The sequence below is a fragment of the Dermacentor andersoni genome, chromosome 1, assembly GCF_023375885.2.
Source record: "Dermacentor andersoni chromosome 1, qqDerAnde1_hic_scaffold, whole genome shotgun sequence".
Classification (NCBI taxonomy): domain Eukaryota; kingdom Metazoa; phylum Arthropoda; class Arachnida; order Ixodida; family Ixodidae; genus Dermacentor; species Dermacentor andersoni.
In genome coordinates this window covers 268,658,040-268,678,619 of record NC_092814.1, presented here as the reverse complement: position 1 = coordinate 268,678,619, position 20,580 = coordinate 268,658,040, and the positions used below count along the sequence as shown (strand labels likewise).

At 46.5% G+C, this 20,580-nt stretch overlaps 1 protein-coding gene across 1 annotated transcript in view; it reads right to left on the bottom strand.

Moving 5' to 3' along the window:
• The window catches only part of LOC126547711 (isovaleryl-CoA dehydrogenase, mitochondrial), an 84,821-nt gene that overhangs the window by 22,522 nt on the left and 41,719 nt on the right, over positions 1 to 20,580 (bottom strand). The window contains exons 6-7 of the mRNA XM_050195667.3: positions 13,730 to 13,866; positions 3,971 to 4,067 (exon numbers count right to left, since the gene is read on the bottom strand). Of these exons, the coding sequence (XP_050051624.1) occupies positions 3,971 to 4,067; positions 13,730 to 13,866 (234 nt within the window). The remainder of the gene's footprint in view (positions 1 to 3,970; positions 4,068 to 13,729; positions 13,867 to 20,580) is intronic.

The window sequence follows — 20,580 nt, the reverse complement described above, 5'->3', positions numbered from 1 at the left end:
TAACTCCGCTATTAGCCCTGTGCAATTTTCTATGACCTGACTGTCAGGCACTGCCAGTCAAGCCCTCTGAGGCTTTGGTAGGCCTGCTATATGTACTTTGTTTTCTTTATACACAATAAAGATTGTATTGTATTGTATTGTATTGTATTGTATTGTATTGTATTGTATTGTATTGTAACTGCTGGCTCAGAGTGTGAGGATTTGTTCAACAGATCAGTGATGTAGTGCCATTTCACAACCGAGAGACATTGTTTGGATGCTGAGGAAGTAGTGCGGTAAAAAAAAAAATTATGACTGCACACTTTTCGGTGTTACATGGGCTGCTACAGGTCAAGCTCACACCTAATAAATTCTTGCTACGCTACCACTATTTTGCACAAAGTTAATTTTGCCATGAAGCACAACCTCATAAATTTTTCTTTCTCACTGTAACGCACTACTTTTTTTGGCTACGAATGCCAGCAGGGTGTGAAGTCACTTCAGCATTCACAGAATGGCATGCTAATTCTGAAAAATGCCATTAACTTTGTTTTCTCACCATTCTGAATTAACAGTTTTGTGTTAAGTTCTTCTGTGAACTTCAGAGACGCAGATCTTATATGAGCAAGCGTGTGAGTCGTAATTCTGAAAGCAGCACAGCTGCTCGCTACGCGGTTTCGAGGCACACAGTATCGTGGCTAGATATACTGGTTGTGTTGCTTCTTGTTGTGTGTCGCGTGTACGTTGGATGTCTTTCAAAGTTCTGCATTGGGCGTTTCTCAAATGCTTATGTATGTCGTGGTTTATGTGCTTTCATTGACTTGTTTCATTGAATTTGACGCGGTCTTGTGTGTACATTTCAAAATTTGACCAGTAGCCTTTACCATATAAAGATCTTCACATAAACTGATGCGATACTACTTTTTATACCCCCGTTGCACCTCGAAAAAACTTCATCCAGCACAAAGTAAAAAAATAAAAAGACAGAAAGCTCCCATGGCTCCACACAAAAACTCCATCCAGCGTGAAGTAAAACATAAAAAAAGACAGAAAAAACTCCCAAGGCTCCACACGAAAATTCTGCTAGCACGGAGTAAAAATTCTACTCTGATCATACGGAGTATAATAAACTCCCAACTGGGGGCTCAGTAGAGGAGAAGTGTTATACTCCCACCCACCTGCAAGTTATTTCCGTTTACAGTGTACGCACCATGCGCTGTAAAACAGATAGGTCAAGATGCTTATTGCAGTAGGTTTGGCAGCGATTGCTGTGAATGTGGCTTGCGACGATGCGGACAGAGATTTGCTGGTACTGGAATAAGAAACTGTGCCCGCCGTCATTTTCACGTGAGACGGGCGGCTATATACTGGGGCCATATTCTGAAGCGTTCGCCTTCCGTGATAGTTACATTCAATAAATCAAGCAACTGCTTACCCGTGACGTCAGCGTGCACCACCAACACGTGCTGTCGAACGCTTCACATCACATGAGAGAGCGCACCGTGCGAGTGTAGAGTGGCTCGGGTGTGTTGTTTTCGAGTGTAGTGGCCGCAGCATGGGTTCTGCGCACTGACTACGGTTGGTTACGGCCGCTTTAGGTAAAATAAGTTTAATACAGAAGTGTGAAATGTTTTATTTTAAATGAATCAACAAATATCGCCATGAAACAACGCATGTAAGATGCCACCAAAAAGGCTGCTATAAACTACCACCTATTTTATCTCTACTACACTCCACCACCAACCGAACACCAAAAGACATGTGCATTTATGCAATATGTGTCGAGAGCATCCATTGATGTAAGCCGGAACTACTAGCACGTGCTGTTTATTTTCCGGTTTTGCTAAAACCGCCAATCAGCGCGCGCCGTTAGTGGAGGCATGGCCAAGGCAACAGTTTCACGGAAGGCAAACATTTCAGAATACGGACCCTGTTCTTGATCATGTGCACCGCAAGCCTTTTGCTTACATGGAATCTGGTGGCCGGAAAACATGCACGATCGCAGTCTGCAGCAGGGACGGCGGCGAGGTTCGGTTATCGCCTATTAAGAGCTTCCGATGGCACCATGCACAGTGAAACAGATAGGCGAAGATGCTTATCGCAATATTATTGGCGGTGATAACTGTGAATGCCACGTGCGACTACATTGGAGAAGATATGCTGGTACCGAATTGAGAAACTGAGTGCATGCCGGCGTTTTCATGTGAGAAAAGTGGGCGAGTATTGCAGTGAAGCTGCCGCGGCAGGCAGCTATGTACTGTTCTCGATCGCGCATACCTCACGCATTTTCTTGTTTACATGGAATCTAGCAGCCGGGAAACATATCATACGATCGCAGTTTGGCATGAACGCATGAACCAGTAAAAAATGAGCGTAACTCTATTTGGTCATTTTTTGTATTCTTGATTGCAAACATTGGCACTGGTAAAACTTAAGTAACGGGACCATATCAACGAGGTTCTACTGTATTGCAAAATAGCAGAATTGACATTCCACAAATCTTGTTCTAGGCTGCTGGCACAGCAAATATGCTATGGCTCATGTCAATGGTAAGCAATACATATGTCCATATAACCGTACTTGCACAAACATAACAAGAGCATACCTGCTGATGTTTATCTCCAAATTACATGCCAGAGAACGCACTTTGCATTATGTCAAGAACGCAATTACCACCGTTTAGTGATGCAGTCAGATGATGCAGTTAAGCAGTGCAAGCAATTGCAGAACTTCTTCCCAGTTAAGATTTTAGAAGACTAGTGCTAGATCACGCACAACAAAAAGGACACACACTTTGTGCTGTCCTTTTCCTTGTGCTTTGGCTATGCGCTAGTTTTCCAAATCTGAGTTATGCTACACCAACCGGGCCAAGTGATTACCCTACTGAATTCTCCCCAGTCAAAACCTATATCAACAAGGTAAAGGCCAAGGCCATCTCTCTGTGTAAAAAACATCAACTCACGAAATTGTCCAAAGCCATCAGTGTCTCTAAGCATGCCACTCTATTGGCGTTTTTCAGTGTAAAAACCAATAAGCCACATATGCCTTTTAGGTGTATTATTAGTGAGCGGGATGCCTGGCAGCGATACCTTAGCTGTTGTTTACTAGGCACCTTAATGCACTTGAGTGGACGATCCACTCACCTCGAAGAATGCGACAGATGTAAACCAGTTTTTGCAAAGCCTGAACACTGATGGTTCTTCCTTCTGATGCCCTTTCCTGTTCTATCATTACATTATATCGTTTCATATCGTTTTATATTATAATAAGATTACAACCTCTCCCATCCTGTGTTTCAAAAGGCAACAAGTTCAATCAGGAGGTTTGAAGGAAACCCAACCTCTCCTTGGCACGAGACAGGAGTATGCAGATAGAACACTATTCAGAGCAACCAAAGGAAATGCAGGTTGATGAAGAAAACCTGTCGGGTGTCTTTAGGTCTGACAAACTAATCTATTACAGTGATGCGTGTCCATGCAGCCTCAGTGTACAAACACAGATGCATCAGCTTGTGCACATTTGGCCACTCAATGCAGTGCATCACGCTCTTCTCAGAGTGTTTTATCACAGCATGATGGGTAATTTGTTTACACGATGCATGCATGCAAGGAGGAAAATTGCAGTAAGGTATCGCTCATTACACTCTGTTAAAAAGTCTTTTCTTTCTTTCTTCAACAGCTTTGCTTCTCTATTTATCAACAACACAAAAAGACCAATGATTACAACAGGCCCAAAACATAACCTGGTAGACACACAAAGGAACAAATTTTCATATTTACATATTCAAACCATGAGGATTTATGCAAACCAGTCAGACTGCCGCGAGGTTGTATTGTACATATGAAGAGTTGGAACTCAAGAGCAAAACTTTACATGTTATTGCACTTTTTCACAAGAATGCCCCAAAGGAGCTCGTACACAAAACATTCCTTCAAAGCAGCAAAGTAAATAGAAATGCCAGAACAAAGTAAATAGAAATGTGGGTCCGCACCAGGGATCTTGCAGTCTTCAAAAACGAGTTCACTTGTTGGAGACCCCCGCATTCCCAACTTGTCCAGCTTCTGCCCTACACTGAAGCCAGGAGTGTTCTGTGGCAAGGCACAAGGAAAGATTTTGTTGCTTGCAGCACAGCGTTTCATATACAGCTTGCACAGTATACAACTCGCAACAATGTAGACCAATCCACTGAGAGAATTCACACATGCAGTTGTTCTCAGAGTGTTAATACTTGAGCAAATATATGAGAATGATGAAAAATTGTGCCAGTATTGATGCAACATGTTTCACTGGCTTAGCAAATTTACAAACTACTGACCTTTTTCACATACGTCTACATTAAAAAAACCGTTAGTGAAAAGAGTATCTTTTTTTGCACTGAATTCCCCCTGTGCTCAAGACAACAATGCACTCATTACGAAAACCTCGATATTAAAACAAACAAAATTTCTGCACTGTAAATCTCCGAGAAGCTATCTTTCTTCTTTTTTCTTTTTTGACAGATTGAAGAGAACCTTATGGATTGTGCCTATTTTCTGCTGCAACTCAGACCTATGCACAACAGTGACAATGTGATACTGAGGTCCCCATTGTGGGTTATCAGTCCTTTTTCCCGGCATAGTGCTTTCTAACTCTTTGTTTTTGTCGGATATTGTGTGGACACATTATTGAACCAATGTATACATGAATGAACATGAATGTATACATGAATGAAGCTGCTTGCTTTTGGCTACAATCTTTTTGGCTCGGCTCATTCTTGAGGGAGGGGGAGGGGCTGTAGTGCAGTGTAGACGAATCTAGTCAGTCCACAGCTTCTACAGCAGGCTAATCTACTAGAGCACGTCTTAATTTGTAAGCCACACTGTTCACGGTATATGTACCAAAAGGTCACATGCATGCACACGAGAATGGGGCAATGACATTGAGCTGTGATAGTGCAACACAGCAGTGCAAGTAGACTGGAGAATGCATATTGTACAAAATCTCCCTTCGTAAATTTCCATTTCACAGCACTGCCTGTAGTAATAATGGCTTAAAATGCTTTAAATGTAGTTCTGTCATCTGTCTCTCGTCAATTAACCCTGAAGAATGTAAAAATCAATTCAAGCAAACCACTTCCCATTGAAATTATCCTACAATGCAATCTATACTGTATTTCATAATGTTGCAGCACTGAAATGGCAGCTACAGCTGGTGTCAGACCATTGGGAGAATGACCATGTAGATGGACGTGTCATCATGCCACATATTCCTCAGGATCTATGCCTTTTTTGTTCAGTAATGAGTAGAGACCAGAGCTTTAGGCACAATGCCTCTTTTTCCCTTATGTCCTTATCGTTCTTATTTAATATACATGTATAAGCATGAACTATGGGTCTAGAAAATTATAGTGGCATTATAATGCCTGTTTTGATGGTGGTGCCTATATTGGATTTTCAGGGCCTAAAAATGCCTTTTTTCTGTGTTTTGTCCTAGCCTCACTTAGATTGTAATGCTGTCATCCCCTGGAGAACTTGTATGAAGGCAGCAGATTATTTAACAGACACTTTGCCAGTGTGAATACTGTTATTAACAGCTATGCAGCAGACAAGAATATCGCTGTGAGAAGGGCTCAAAGTGCTCTCCGCAACAATACACTTGAAGTGACCTAGCGTACTCGTGTGCTCACTTCATGCTATTGGCCACCAAGAGACAGTTGAATGCTCGGGCACAACTCTGACCTGGACGTGGAGCTCATTTCGGACGTTCAGGAAACATTTGCCACAATCTTCATTGCACCTGTTGCTGAGAGTAATTGGTTCAAAGCTTCATCCTAGCTCAGATAAAAATCACTGACTTTCACTACTGAGAGAACAGGTTCTGACTGGCGAATATTCAATTCCAGAGGCCACTGGGCCATAAAAAATCCTGAAGTACAAGTATGTGCCACTAACTAGAATGAATGTTCAGTGTGTTCCTTTTCTGCATACAAACTAACATACTCAGTAACTAATACAGTCAAACCTCAATAAGTTGTACTTGCAGCGAAAAACTTCGTTAATTTGCAAATTTTGTTAATTCGAGGTTCAAGGTGTCTCCCAAGTTGACATTTCCAAATTCCCAGAGTTTTCCAGGTGTTCCCTGAGTGCTATGCAAAATTTCCTGAGTGACACAGAACTTTCTTTTATGTCAAGACCGACTGACATCATGTCACCGATGCTGTCACACTCTAGTAAGCATGCTAAAAAATAATTTAAAAAACCAATTTAATCCAGTTCGAATGGTAAGGAATAGCCTTTATTTTATTGAAAAAGAGATCAGAAGGGAGGGGTTAGTAAAAGGCACAGCGAATAAAATATATTTGAAAAAAATGGTAAACTCCTTGCAAATCGAGTCGAACATTCTCAAATACGAATAAAAAGGGGCTACATACAGAAGAAAATATTTTCGAATATCCCCTCAAGTCACGAATTATGATCGACTGTCGATACATGTGCGAAAAATAGATGGTGCTTGAGCACTGAAAGCAAATCAAGGTGGTAGAATGACTGTGCACATTATGATGAGTCATCATAATTACACAGTAACTAAATATTTGAATATTGTAAAGTCAGTCATGCTACGTTTCTTCATAAAAAGGACTAAATCCCGCCCTCGAATTACATGCACAAGCAAATCATTGCTCTCCAGCATTTCAAGAAAGAAAAAAATATATATATATTTCGGGGTTGCTACTGACATGCCCCATGTCAAACTTCATGTAAATCATGGCAGTGCCTTCACCAAAGCGGTACTCTGTAACGATACATATCACTCAGAAGTAAAATGGAAGTAACTTAGGTTATCAAAATGTTCAACTTACCCTAAGCTTAATGTTTGTGCTCTTTTCCTTGCCCCCGCTGCACAGAAATGCCAAAAATAGTTCACGTCCACAAATGTGGACACCGTGACTGAAGGGGATATGAGCTATTTCTATAAACTGATAGCAAGTGTATGAAGCCCGAATTTTGTCACGAGCGAGATTCTCAACAGCTGGTAAGTCAACCTCAACTGTCCTGACATACTCTCAACCTGTACACAACACCTCAGTGTTGCGTTTCACTGCTTCAAAGAGTTTATTTTGGTTTGGATAAGGGACACCTGCACCTCAGCATCAGCCAACACTTTGTTTTTTGAGCTCAAGCTCCTTCAAAGAAGTGGCAGCATGATTCCTACCCCGTTCATTCCTCAATGCGTAGGTCCTTTCTGTTCTCATCTTCCTTCCACTGCATGTTTGCCCCACAGACAAGTAGAAGCATCCTCTTAGTCAGTTTTACAGTCAACATCCTATTTTTCGGACTCCCTATGGGCCACGTAAACGTCAAAAAAAAAAATGAATGCATGTTTTTTACTGCCTTTAAGGGCTCAAATCACCAAAGGCACATCCGAAAAGATCTGCCACTGCAGTTATAAGGCATATCGGTGCTTTTACAATGACAGGAGATGGCGGGCGGACGCGTGTATAATTAAAGAATACATACTGCGTCCTGTGACAGTTGCCCCTTCCCACGCTTAGGCTTCACCGCAGTACTTTCGTGTGTGCTTCACCGCGTAACATTGCTGTATTGGGGCGAAGCTGACTTTCGGGAACCGAAATTGTGCAACGCGTTGTGCTTTTCGAGCTTTGAAGCCAATCGTGAGGACCACAAAGGCGGAGTCGGTGCCACTGCTGACAGGGGCGAATTCTTTCAATGAAAAACACGGCGCCGAACGGCAAGAAGCTTAATAGCGAACGTCGAAGCAGCTAGGCCTGGCGTTTGCCGCGGTGGTGGCTACGGCTGCCAGCGGATCTGCATGCGAGAGCGCCGGTTCGAGGTGGCGAGGTAATAAAAATGGCAGCGGTGGTAGCTTTGACTAATGCCGTTTCGGACCTGCGGTCACGGCAAAATGTACGGTAAATCGGACGGCGAAGGGCTCTTGCGTCCGAAATTTTAGATGTTCTTATACACTGATTTCATGGGGTACGTGGTGGTGCCGCGAAGCCGTCCGAATTATCGGGCGTCTGGAAAGTCAGTCGTTGACTGTACACTCGCAGCTCCTCCAGCCGACGACACGGCGTCAAACACAATTCCTTACGATCCCTCTCTGGTACTTAAGCCAGCATTACCGCGCCTTTCGTTCCCTTTAATAAAATTACAGCTAATCTTAGCTGATAGAAGCACAGATTCCCTGAGTTTTCCCTGAGTATTTACAGACTATTCGAAATCCCTGAGAATTCCCAGTGTTCCCGGTTGGTAGACACCCTGGAGGTTTTAAAGTTTCAGCAATAAAACTTCACAAATTGCCAGAGTATTCCTGATGGACAGTATCTTGTTAGTAAGCACTTATAATCAAATTGCAAGGTTGGGCCATAATAGTGCGGTTATGAGCACCAGCATGTACAGTGCAGAATGCACCGCGAGACACATAAATCTTGCGACGCCATGGTTGACCGCACTTAGTGCCCGCAGCCGCCACCCACAAATCAAAAGTGTATAAATATACAGATAATTGTTCTGAACAACAACAACAAAAAAGAAAGAAAGAAAGAAAGGAAAGGTCATAGTTCTGCCAGAAAGGTGGAGCATTGATGGTGATAGCAAAGGGACAACTAGATGAAGTAACATTCATAGATTTATCAGTGTCACGTGGGCTCAAGCAAACATGAACCGACCTCACTCAATGACCACGAACTCAATGACCATGAACTCGCTGTCACAACGTGAGCAAACGCAAGGCACATCTTGGAAACTTGAGATTACGTGGCCGCCAATACTAGACATGTGGGAACCCAACGTTCATCAAGGTAACGTCTTGGCTCGGGCTTTGCATTTGCCACAAAGAGATTACCTCCAAGGTATGGCGCGAGGCCCGCGCATGGACGCGCACGAGGAGGAGTGGGCAGATAAGTGTACATTTGCCTCGGCCAACATTTTGATAGTGCTTTGATAGATTTACTAGCCGTACAGACTTCCAGCACATGGTCGAAATGGGCAAAAACTTTGTTAAATTGAAACCAGGCCATGAAATTACTTCATTACACTGTGAAAAAAATAATTACATGGTTTTCAATGGCACTAAAATATGGAAATGGAAATGGTTCATCACATCGCCAATTTTGTCAAATTGAGGTTCGTTATATCAAGGTTTGACTGCATACTACAAAAGGAGCACATGAACCCTGAAATTTTTCAGATGGTCCTTTTTCGTCACTGCGTTCACAACTTTTCTCGCAGTGTCTAGTCACACTACGTTTCAGATAAATCTTGTAGCCAGCACAACTTGCCTCGTTCTGTTTTATAAAAAAAATAATAAAATGGATATCAAAAACCAGGGTTTAGCGGGTTGTGTTCGTTAGAAAAACAGCACAGTAGAACTCCGATTATATGACTTTCTCGGGACCGCAATAAAGCGTAAAATGCAGGTGTCGTAAAATCCGAACATAGATTATGCCTATAAATATACTACTTATTTCGCGCGATGGATATACGAGAAACTTCAATGTAAACTACTAACATACTCTGCAGGTCTTGGAAACCCAAATTACCCAAAAAGTAAATGCGATAAGAATTAATGCTGCAGTACAGGTACTAATCATCCTTTATTAAAACGAACCTTTACGGCACTCCACTGCCATGATTCCCGCCAGCTGGCGCGAACTTTTAAAAAAGTCGGGAAGTTTCTTTTGGACCTTGTTTGATCTGTGAACCAAGAGCTTTCGCTCGAGTTGGATGTCCAAAAGGAGGTCCTCTACGGTGTCACGTGAACAGATGAAGTTCCGGATGCCGTCTATGTGCCGTAGCACCTCGGCGAACGTGGTAGGCACAGGCACGGCATCTGTGGCGTTGTCGTTGTCCTCGTCCGATGTCACAGCGGTGTCGGCACTAGGCAAAGCCTCCTCGATGGCGTCATCCAGCGACACCTCGCCGCAGATCGCAACGTTGTCGTCTGCCTCCACGTACTCGGCGAAGGTTTTGGTGAGGTTTAAACCCTCGAAATCGACGGCGGCAAAGCCTGCATCGGCCTCGAGCGGCATTGAGGTTGTTGTGTCCCCAGCAGAGGAGGCAGTCTCCCGCTTAAAGCCCCAGTGCTTGAATGAGTTAGCGATTGTGCTTTGCGACACTGCGTTCCACGAACTGGCAATAAAATGTATGGCGTCGAGCAAAGTGATCTTTTTTTCCTACTCGCTGCACTCCATAGCCGCCAGTCGACGCTGCACTAACCGATTTCGGCACCCTTGCTTGACGCACTTAACCCTTTCGCTGTCACGGACGTACCGGTACGTCATCGCGCTTCCCCCCCACAGTGTCACTGACGTACCGGTACGTTCTCTATCGTGCGTTCAAAATTTCGCGCCTAAGCGCAAAGCTGGCGCTCCTAAACGGGCCACGCCATCTGTTGACTCTTTCTACAAGTTCGTATTTTCGTCCCGACCTGTGTCAGTACATGTATTGAAGAGTACGGTGCGACTGCCACTCCCCCCTTTCTCTTTGCTGAGTGGCGCGGTGGCTCCGCGTTCGCTGGATCATGCGTCGCGCGCGTGTGGTTATGGGTTCAAGGGTTGCCATCTCCGCTGGTTTGAAGGTTTTTATTTTTCTTCTGTTGATGTGTCTGCTACGGCGCGTCAAGTTCAGGCGCACGCGCCGTTGCCTCTCCGAAAAGGGTGATTCGATTGCTGCTTTCGCTCTCTCGCCGCACCCTCGCTTCCGACTTGCAGCAGTAAACGTAAAGCCCTTTGAACTCTGTTTTAGCCTTTTTCCATCTCCCGCTGTCTTCTTGATCACACAACGTCCCATTTCTCTCCGTTGTGCTGGCGACTGAAAGCGCATCCTTCCTGCGCGCGGTTACTTTCGTATAGCTGTGGCGCACGGGACCTTCGTCTGCTCATTGGAGCGGTGGCTCTTCCGATTCAGAATACGAGCCGAGCTCGGATTTGGACTCGGACAGCGTCTCATGCGAGGAAGAGATGAGTTCCGCATTGTCAGATTCGGATGTTGAACGGATGTTATAGTCTGCTGCTGCTGCTGATGATGATGATAATGATGATGTTTACTAACAACAGCAGCCGAACACTGAAATGTGCATATTGCATTGACTATGTTATTTGTATACCAATCGTAATCAAAAATACGTTGCTATGTTCATTCCCTGTTATGCTCGTTCCGTGAAACCAAGCCGACACTGGGGGTGCGTCGCGGCCAGAAAGGTCCGACAGCGAAAGGGTTAATGAAGCCGCCATCCAGCAGCTGCAGCCGGCTTGTGCAGTTGGGCGGAAAAAAAAACAACCTTTATGTTCCTCAGGCTGGACGTATCGGGTGGGTGGCATGGTGCGTTGTCCACGAAAAGCAATATTTTTCTCGCCTTAGCACAGATTTTGTTATCCAGCTGCTGCAAAAATTTGCTGAAGAGCGAAGATGTCATCCACGCATTTTTGTTGAAGTTGTATCTGCATGGCAGCGTCTTCAAGTTGTTAAAGCACTGTGGCTTTGCAAACTTTCCAACAACGAGCATGGGCAGCCTCTCAGAACCGTCCTCATTAGCACAGAATAGTGCCGTCACACGGTCTTTACCACGCTTGCCACCATGACAGCTGTCACCCTTAAATGCAAGGGTTTGCTTGCGCTGCACATGGTAAAAAATACCGCTCTCATCGGCGTTGAAAATGTCGCAGGGCTTGTATGCAGCAATCATCTCCGGCAGCGACTCCATCCCCTCGTTCGCCGTCGAAACGTCCACGGAAGTGCTTTCTCTGCAGGAGCGGCTGTACACAATCCTGTTTCGTTTTTGAAAGGATCCAGCCATCCGTTCGATGTCTGAAAGTTGTCAATGTCCAGACGCAATGCCACAAGGTCCGCCTTTTCTTTTGGAATGGCGCCATCAACATTGATCGCAGAGCTCTGTAGCCACTTTTTCTAACTTCTCATGCTGTCCTTCTTTTGCCGCTTTCTACTTGAGCCCAAACTTGTTTCCATTCTGCAATATCACCGCTTAGTTTGTTAGGACCGTCTTAAGTGAAGATTCGGGTATCTTAAGGTCCCGGGCAATGCTGGCTTTCGTGGTTCCATGCCGCTTTCCGCTTCGTCAATAAAATTCACTTTATCGCCAAGTGACAGAACTGTCTGCTTTCAGGACATTGTGCGTCGCATTGCTCCACACAACTCAAAACCTCCGCTGAATGCTGGTCGCCAGGATTACGACAAACACGTGCGATAAACCTAGGCCTCTCCGCGCTACTGTGTCGGCGATCTGCTGCTGGGAAACTGGAAGGAGAGAAACGCTTCCCTAACATGACGAGAGGCGACGCCGCCGAGAAGAGAAGGAGAAAGTGATTGTGGAGAAGAAAAAGCGCTATTTCAGCACAGTGGGCGTCGCGGGTGTCGCGGGCAGCTGCTGGGAGAGAAACTCTTCGCCAATGCGACGAGAGGCGACGCCGCCGAGAGGAGAGGGAGAAAGTGATTGTTCCTCGCTCCGTCTCTCCGCATGCGGGGAGACAAAGCAAGGAAAGAGACCCACGGTACTGTTCTTTCGTCCGTCGTTCCGTCCAGCACTTCGCGAGGGCCGTCGTATAACGTGGTTCAGGTGTAAAATTGCATCGGATAACCGGGGCTTTTAATGCATTGCTTCTATGGGGACTTCGCCAGGACTGCGCTAATCCGTCGTAAAACCTGGGTCGTCGCAAAACCGGGGGACGTATAACCGGGGTTCCACTGTATTTATGCTCAGATGTAAAGTGGAAGTTCTTATTAATTGAGCCTATACATGCCTGAAGGACAGTATTTGGAACCTATATATGCCTTAAAAGGGCCTCGGAACACTTTTATAACTAACCATTAAATGGCCTCACTATTAAAGGATGTCTCATAAATCTCATGCCACAACATTTTTTCAACTCTTTCAAGTATAAGCAGAGTTATTGCACCAATGCGTGGATTTCTTTCCCTTTTTGTCTTCGTTAGCATGCTGGAAGCTACACAGAGGGGGGGAAGCCTGGGGGAAAAGCCCCCGCCCAAAACTTCAGTGTCTCGCCAGCGAGAGGCCTTGTCGTTGCACCCTGTGGCAGCCGCGGTAGACTATGCTTACGCAGCATACTGCTGCTATATCCCAGCATACACAGCTAAGCACAACTGTCACGTGTAGACTGGCAGTGCAAAGATAAAATAATTTTTCTGTCCTCAGATCACAGACATATATATATAGTATATATATGTTTCACTTATTTAACTCAAAATTAGCAATCGTATTACTGAGAATGTTCTTGTAAATCAGTTATAATGTAAATCAGTTGTAAAGCAGCTGCTTGTAATGCTGCTGCATGATGACATTGCAGTAGCAAGAGCAAGCAATTTTTCGCTGTTTTTGACACGGTTTTTGTGAATTCCCGGCTGCATGCACTGCAACAATATTTGGCTCGCATGTTCACAGGGGCCTCTTATACAGATCAGCAATGTTTTCTTACAATATTCAAAAGATGTTTCGGGCCCCTTTAAATGATAGCTTTAGTGCCTGTTATAGGTGCCGAAAACAGCATTTTTTAGTGCCTAAACACTCGGTCTCTAGTAATGAGCGGAGCCTCAAGCATCAAAGCACACTATGTAGATTACCCTCCATTGCCAGATTACTATGAGACTGAGTACCATCAGTAGGTTTCTTACTTGATTCATGACAATATCACTGAGCTACCAAAATCTCATGACAGTAATATCCACACTGGTTGAAGTAATAAATATACCATAGAACACACTCATAATTGCCTCACCTTTTCAACAATGAATGCACTAATGCCATGCTGGGGCTTATCTGCAAGTGGATTGGTGCGGGCGTAGACAAACACAACATCGGCAAGCGCACCATTCGTTATCCAGAACTTAGTGCCATTTAGGATGTAGTGGTCACCTGAAACATAAACCTAAAGGTCAGGCAATGCAGCAACATTTATACTACATGGAACCACACATACAAAGGATAAAATCTTTCAAGGCCGTGTTTCTTTTCATCTTATTACGTGGTATGCACACAATGCACAAGGACCTTGCTCAATTCAGACTGTCACATACAATCACTTTACGGTAAAAATGTACAGCACAGACCGCTTATAGCGTAAGTCGCCGGAATCACGAATGTATGCACTGTAAGCGGTACCTCCCTTTAACCAAACAGTGTTCATAGCCTGAACATGATCAAAACGTGTAGACCATGCAAGCTGCCGTGCGTATTCGAGAATCGAAGAATGCGACCGGGAGTTTTGCATCCGTTTAAACTTAGGAACGTTTAAAGGTTAATTCCAAGTACCTGCTGTCTTCCCATTAAGCAGACGAAGGAATAATAATTTTAAAGAAAATGACGGCGACCGAAATCTGAGATGCAATGCCGTCTCCCGTCCGATTTCTTGGACCGATCGGTGTATGCTCTGTGTTTAAGACATAGTGACCGCGGACTAAGTTGCCACCCTTCAAGTGTGCCCCGTGCCCTCACTATCGTTATCAAGGTGGTTTATCCACTTTCCATGCGCTGTATAGCCACTGCAATGCACTCCATTGACAAGGCACCAAATTACGATTTCAGTTGCCGATGAGGCACGCTGGTTAGGCCTAGCCTGCGGGGGTGTTGGGTGGCATGCCATCACAGGAAACGAGCTCACCCTTGATATGTTTGTACCCGTAGACAATTACAGAGAGACTGGACATGCGATCAGGTGCACGGTCTGAATTGACAGCAGTGCATGCAAAGCAGAGTTTGGTCTCTTGGGCGGTCAGCCGCGGCAACTATTGCTCACGCATACAAAGTCTGTATGTGAGCATACTGGTAGGTACGGTGGAAGCTCACAAGTGCACATAAAGCCCAATAGTAGCTCCAAATTAAATTTGTGGAAGGCTGCGTAAACTGACAGCAGTCAAGGTTGCACGCTTGATATCTGCACATCACGACGACGTGCATCGCGACAAGCGCACAGAAACTGAAGCCGGGTTCAGTGCAGAGCACATCACTGATAAGCAGCCGAGCAAAAGGTTCCTCTGTTGCCTAGGCAACCACCGCGCATGCACATTGCGCTGCTGCCGCATATTCAGCATGAAATGCTTTTAGCTCCCATTGTCAGCAACCTTCAAGTGACGTTGAGCCAAAAGCCATCATCATCCAGGCAACCAGTCAAAACTATCAAGGTAAGAAAATGCAGTCTCTGGCCCCCAACCCTTTGTACAGGGACCACATTACATATGCTAGTTACTGCCCAAGCAAGTTACAAAAATATATTGCTTCCGAGTTCTTCCTAATGTTTGTTCACAATATCACTCAAGCTGCAAGTTCGAGTACACTTAAGTTTTATTTGTCAATTCCAATAATGACATTCAAGAGGCAGATAGAGGGCACCATACACTTCATTCTCATCTTTTGGCACTGAGACAGGGTTGGCTTTGCTCTTCTAAATGCCAGCAGTCCGTGAGTTCTGCGGCGCGGGTATTTCGTCACCTCAAGAGATGTCAACACGCTGCATGACGCCTCCTTCGGGTGATTTTCCTCTTCTAGCTGGGCAGTGCACTCTGTCTCCCTGGCATCTTTCACTGCCTGTCATGCCACCTTCAACCAGTTTTCTTCTAGTTTGGCAGTGTCCATATGGACCAGTGCACAGTATGGTATGGTGTGGTGTGGTGAGGTGTGCCTTTGCAAACATGCACTACACTCATTTTAATATTGTGGCTAATATCATCTCTAACTAATCTGCTTGGCCGGTGTTGTGTCGGCAGCGGCAGGCAAGTGGGGGCCCCCGGCCAGCGAACGCGCGGCAGCGCCGACGCAGAGAGGGAGACGCGGAGCTAACTGCTTCCGATGAAAACCGGAACGAAGACTCAGCCGGCCCGCGGCCGTTTATTACTCATAACGGCTTCACACGCCAGATGACACCTCCCAATTGGTCCAAGCTCGTCACATGACAGAAGGGGGGTGCGCCATCTAGCTAAACAACTACAAAACATACATGTACGATGACACAGAGATCTGACAGGGGGCGACACTATACTACATCATCCCCCCCTGGAAACAAAGCAAGCATACAGTGAAACGCGCACACAAGACGCGCACTTAAGTCCAAAGGCAATTTCAGTTCGTTCCCCCCCACGTTCATACACGCACACCAGTCGCACACAAAGCACGCACTTAAGTCCACAACAAATTGAATCCATCCCCGCCCAAGTTCACATACACGCGCACCAGTCTTGGTCACCATAACACAGGCAGTCACTCAAACAAAGTCTGACAAGGAACACGGCACAAAACTCACTGCACCGCAACAAGGAGCACTTTATACCTGTGTTAATGAAACATGTGGACTGTCTCTTAAATGTCACAGCGAGGCCCCTAGCCGTGGCATTTCCAAGACGGAAATACACTCTACACTACAGAAACAAAATCATCGAGCCACGGAGGCCGTTTTCTGTCACGATGAGGACGCGTGCGTACCTCAGAAGAACTTTGGGGGTTGCGACGCGTATCGGTCGACTTTAAAGACCCAGTCGTCCCACTACTATTTCCCTCCCCCTGGTTGGACAATTGAATGTGGTTAGCGCTCAAAGCTGGAGAGGGTTGCCCAGGAAGCTCCTCTCGAAGTCCCAACAAGTCCTGGGAGGCTACCGATTCCCCCACGGAATCAGAGACGACTGCTGACTGTGCAGACTCGGAACTGATACAGTCAGACGCACTAATTAACTGATGTCTATGAACGGACGATGTCACAACAGATGAGTCATCGGAATGACTATCCTTTGAATAGGAGTACAAAAAGTTTCTATCACTTGTACACAATGTACTACCTGCTGGATCCTTCATCACTACGGCTAACTTAGACACATGCCACGTCTTCCCATCACTGAGTACAAAAATAGATGGTCCTATCTGGGCCTTGACTTTACGAGGTTTACTGTACTTAAAAATTCCTTTCCTGTTAAATCTTATTCTGACGGTGTCTCCCACCTTGATACGAGTTGCCTGAGCACCTCTACGTTTGTCTACGTACTGTTTAGTCTGCGACTGTTTCTGCAAGACCCTTTCTTGAACTTGAGGCACAAGACTGTCCTGTTCTCGTAGATCTACACAGAGCCGCATGGTTCCATCCTTCTTGCGCACCACCACGAGTGGAGACACCCACTCAGAAGCCTCGACGTGCTCGATGACGTCGCAGTCCTCGAGACGTCGCAAGTCATGTGTGACCTGGTCACGGAGAGCCAGGGGTAGTCGGCGCAACTTTGAAGATACCGTACTGGTTTCGCATCTTGCTTCCGATGAATTCGATGCACAAAGTTGTGGACGAGACCCAACTCGTCACTGCAAAGGTGATCAAAACCCGGAGGCACACCTGTGGGGCTCTGTACTGAAGGAAGCGATGGTAGACGACATGTCAGCGACGTACCGTCGATCTGTATGCCCAAGCGTTGGATGGCGTCTAAACCCAGCAGTGATGTTCCTGTAGTCGTTACATGAAACGTGACGGAGCATGACCTTTGGAAAAACTGGACAGTGGCTTGAAACAGGCCTTGAATGTCGATGCGTTGCTTGGAGAAATTCCTCAAGTCCACTGCTCTTTTTGACAGTCTGTGCTATCGCCCAAAGTGCTTTCCAAAATCTTCGGCCGTCATCATTGAGACAGACGCTCCCGTATCCACCGGCAGTCGCATGTAGACGCCGTTCACTACGACCGGGACTTGTAAATCCTTTTTAGTTTCCAAAGTGCTCACCGTCAAGACAGACGCGGACGGCTGTCCTGCGGAAGTTGACGACCGCGTCTCTGCGGAAGAGGCGTGCCGAACAGTACGGGTTTTTCGGCATACTGAGGCAAAATGGCCCAACGTGTGGCAGGCGTTGCACCGCCGGTTCCTTGCTGGACAATTCCTATACGTTGCAATATGTTTCGTGCTGCCACACCGATCGCATGCACCACGGTTCCCGGAGGAGCCATGTGCGAAATGTCGGTCGTCTCGGCGGCTTCTCAGAAGAAGTCGGTCGTCTTGGCGGCTTCTCGGAAGAAGTCGGTCGTCTTGGCGGCTTCTCGGAAGAAGTCGGTCGTCTTGGCGGCTTCTCGGAAGAAGTCGGTCGTCTTGGCGGCTTCTCGGAAGAAGTCGGTCGTCTTGGCGGCTTCTCGGAAGAAGTCGGTCGTCTTGGCGGCTTCTCAGAAGAAGTCGGTCCTCTTGGCGGCTTCTCGGAAGAAGTCGGTCGTCTTCATGGCCTCCCGGACTACGTCGGCCATCTTGGCGGCTCCCCGGAAGAAGTCGGCCATCTTGGCCCGTCGACGGAACGCAAAGTTGAGATGCCTCGATTCTTCGTACATTTTCGGAGCCGAACGCGCGGTTCGCTCGATGCAAGGCGTCTAACGAGCGTCCAATTTCTTCTGTCTTGTCCAGGGACAGGGTATCGCCATGAGCCAGTAACTTTTCGCGAACGCTGACGTTCGCTACGCCACGTATTATTTGGTCTCGGACGCACTCGTTGTAGGTTGTGCCGAAGTTGCACTGTACCGCCTTCTCCTTCAATGCGGTCACGAATTCCAGGAATCCTTCTCCCTCGAACTGCCTTCGACTGGTGAATTCGTGCCTCTCCGCCAGAACATTTGTTGACGCGGCGAACAGCCGGTCAAGCCGCTGCAAGAGTTTCTGGAACTCTGACGCTGGCGGGACCGCATCACTTGACGATGATGCTGCGCCGGTCGACTGCCTTGCTGCCTCGCTTGACGCTGACGCTGTGCCGGTTAACTGCCTTGCTGCTTCCTGCTCCTCGTCTGCAAAGTACTTCCGTTGTCCCTTACGCCCGAGAGCGCTGACGAACGCGGACGCTCGTCGCGCGTCCGTCCAGTCGCCACTGCCGGCCGCTTCGAGGTGGGCCTGAAAAATTTTTTTCCATCGAGACAATGGAATTAACGGTGGCCCGGGCAATTCCAGAAAAACGGGAAGGTTCGCCGTGAAAGACGCCATGCCCGGTAGCGTGCAGGAGACAGTGCAGAAAACAAGCCGGAGCTCGCAGCAGGAATGGGCAAGGAAGAACAAAGGGGGCGAGAAGGCCTAGGCTCGGAAGCCTCGCGACGTCAAGTGCGTCGGCGGCGTTTGCCTGCCGTGCTGACACAGGAAGGGACGCTTCACTTACGAAGCTCGTTGGTTTCCCGGGGCTTCGGTCGGAACCGCTGCGGGAATCCCAAGCGGGGGGCCCCGACCGGCGAACGCGCGGCTAGTGCCGGCGCAGTAAAGGAGACACGGAGCTAACTGCTTCCGATGAAAACCGGAACGAAGACTCAGCCGACCCGCGGCCGTTTATTACTCATAAAGGCTTCACATGCCAGATGACACCTCCCAATTGGTCCAAGCTCGTCACATGACAGAAGGGGGGTGCGCCATCTAGCTAAACAACTACAAAACATACATGTACGATGACACAGAGATCTGACAGGGGGCGACACTATACTACAGCCGGTTGCCATTCCATGCTTACATCTACTCTCAATTATGCGAGAGCCATTAATTTTTCATTTTTCCTGTTGATTCATTCGCTCGCTCGTCTCATCCTCCTCCTCCTCCTTTGCATCACCCTCATTGCTCTCCCCTCCCATCAGCCAGCACACCTTGTTGAGAGGCATGCTCGCTATTGCTCTTGTCGGTGGGATTTTCCAGTGGAAACCATATTATAACCGGTATTTTGTCTCGTGCAGCTGCACTGTAAGCGGTATGCATATGCATGTTCTATGGGAGGGTAAATTGGAGTCAGAAAAGGCCACGTTGTAGCCAGTTCTGGACTATAAACAGTTACGTTATAAGTGGTCTAAGCTGTATTTAACTCCTTATTAGACGAACTTGTAGCAAAACATTCAAAGCACAACAGCAGCGATGAGCACAGTTGTAAGTCATCAAAATTTGATTTACGGGTCGAAGTGCATCAGCTATTTACGAGAGTCGTTTGATAAGTATGATAAAAATACAAGAGATGGTGCTACAATTCTGTTTTCTTCTAGGTGGCACGCGAGAAGCACCCTTCATATGACATAATAATAATAATATATGGGGTTTTACGTGCCAAAACCACTTTCTGATTATGAGGCACGCCGTAGTGGAGGACTCCGGAAATTTAGACCACCTGGGGTTCTTTAACGTGCACCTAAATCTAAGTACACGGGTGTTTTCGCATTTCGCCCCCATCGAAATGCGGCCGCCGTGGCCGGGATTCGATCCCGCGACCTCGTGCTCAGCAGCCTAACACCATAGCCACTGAGCAACCACGGCGGGTCCTTCATATGACAGCAGAACTTGTTTACGCTGGTACCGACAGTTAGTAAGCTTCTGACAGCTATTGGCACTGAGCTGTGTGGCGATTCCTGCCAAAATAGAAAAAGGTGAATTTCGAGCAGTGATGAAACATTTTTATTTAAAAGACTAGATGGCTGCCCAAATTAAAGCCGAGTTGAGCAAAATTCATGGAGACTCTACACCATTACTGAAGACCATTTACTACTGGATAAATGAATTCAAACGTCGCCAAACTTCGAAGCAAGATGAAGAACGTCCTAGGTGTCCAGTGAAGGTCACCACGCCAGAAATGGTATTGAAAATTCATGGGATAGCTGAAATTGTAGGCATCTCG